We start from the raw sequence: 1,240 nt of genomic DNA on the forward strand, positions 1-1,240 counted from the left end.
TCTCAGTCTTACATCGTCTGTCAGTCTTACATCGTCTCTCAGTCTTACATCGTCTGTCAGTCTTACATCGTCTGTCAGTCTTACATCGTCTCTCAGTCTTACATCGTCTGTCAGTCTTACATCGTCTCTCAGTCTTACATCGTCTGTCAGTCTTACATCGTCTGTCAGTCTTACATCGTCTCTCAGTCTTACATCGTCTGTCAGTCTTACATCGTCTCTCAGTCTTACATCGTCTGTCAGTCTTACGTCGTCTCTCAGTCTTACATCGTCTCTCAGTCTTACATCGTCTCTCAGTCTTACATCGCGCACGTCATCGACGGGGCAGGCCGGGGGCTCCCTGGACGACGACGATAGGAGCTCCGACTGGCTAGAAGAGACACAGCCCGGGGTGACCTTGGCCGTCAGGCTCTGGGACGCCCCTGACCTTGGTGGGGGTTCTGGCGCTGTGTCTTGCTCCTGGGGGTTCGTGGGGAGTTCCGGGGGGTCACAGCGGGGAGGGGGGATTGGGAGGAGGTCAGTCTGGTCAAGAACCTCTGGACATTGTTCCAGGGGCAATGGGTGGGGGACAGATGGCTGAGTGCAGACTTTGGGCGTGTCCTCAGAAACGACCTCGGAGTCTTGCAACTGGGTACAGGCTTCGTGCTCGTCCTCAGAAACGACAGCGGCTTCATACCTACTTTTATCTGGAAAAAGAATGGCCAAGAGTTCCTTTGTCCAACTGTTGTCACAGATCTTGCTGCTGTTGTGCAGGCTAGATAATTTGTCGTTAACTCCATTATCTAGAACCTTTATATCATTCTCTTCCCCATCCCTGCATTGCTTGTAGTAAGGCGAACGAATGTCCTCATAGACTGCTGTCTTCTCCCCTCCAAACGAGACCAAACAAAGAGTTGGCCTTTCACAGTTTGACCCAATGGATGGGTTTTCTTCCTTTATGTACAACAGAGATTGACACGGGGAGAGCCCGGATGTTGAACTGTCTGTGTCTTCTAGTAAAACGCCCGTCTTGCTGCCATCTGTGCGTGGTTTCTTCCGACATGAGACACGGCGTTTGGCGCAGTAGCAAGCCAAGGCTAGGACCACAGAGAGGAGGATCACAGCCCCGCTGGACCAGACCAATATCACGTCTTGCCAAGACAGGAAGTCAGGGCGGCTGGTAGGCGAAGCGGAGGTTTTGTTGATGCTTCGGTGGTGTTGTCGGAGTATAGGGGATGTGTGGGTGGGGGTGTCTGTGGGGGAC

At 52.7% G+C, this 1,240-nt stretch overlaps 1 protein-coding gene across 1 annotated transcript in view; it reads right to left on the minus strand.

Annotated features, from left to right (window-relative positions):
* LOC106012918 overlaps positions 1–1,240 on the minus strand; it is a gene marked incomplete in the record, with an annotated part of 16,793 nt that overhangs the window by 7,611 nt on the left and 7,942 nt on the right. The window contains 1 exon segment of the mRNA XM_013087246.2: positions 283–1,229. Coding sequence (XP_012942700.1) covers positions 283–1,229 — 947 coding nt within the window.

The sequence above is a fragment of the Aplysia californica genome, unplaced genomic scaffold, assembly GCF_000002075.1.
Source record: "Aplysia californica isolate F4 #8 unplaced genomic scaffold, AplCal3.0 scaffold00563, whole genome shotgun sequence".
Lineage (NCBI taxonomy): Eukaryota > Metazoa > Mollusca > Gastropoda > Aplysiida > Aplysiidae > Aplysia > Aplysia californica.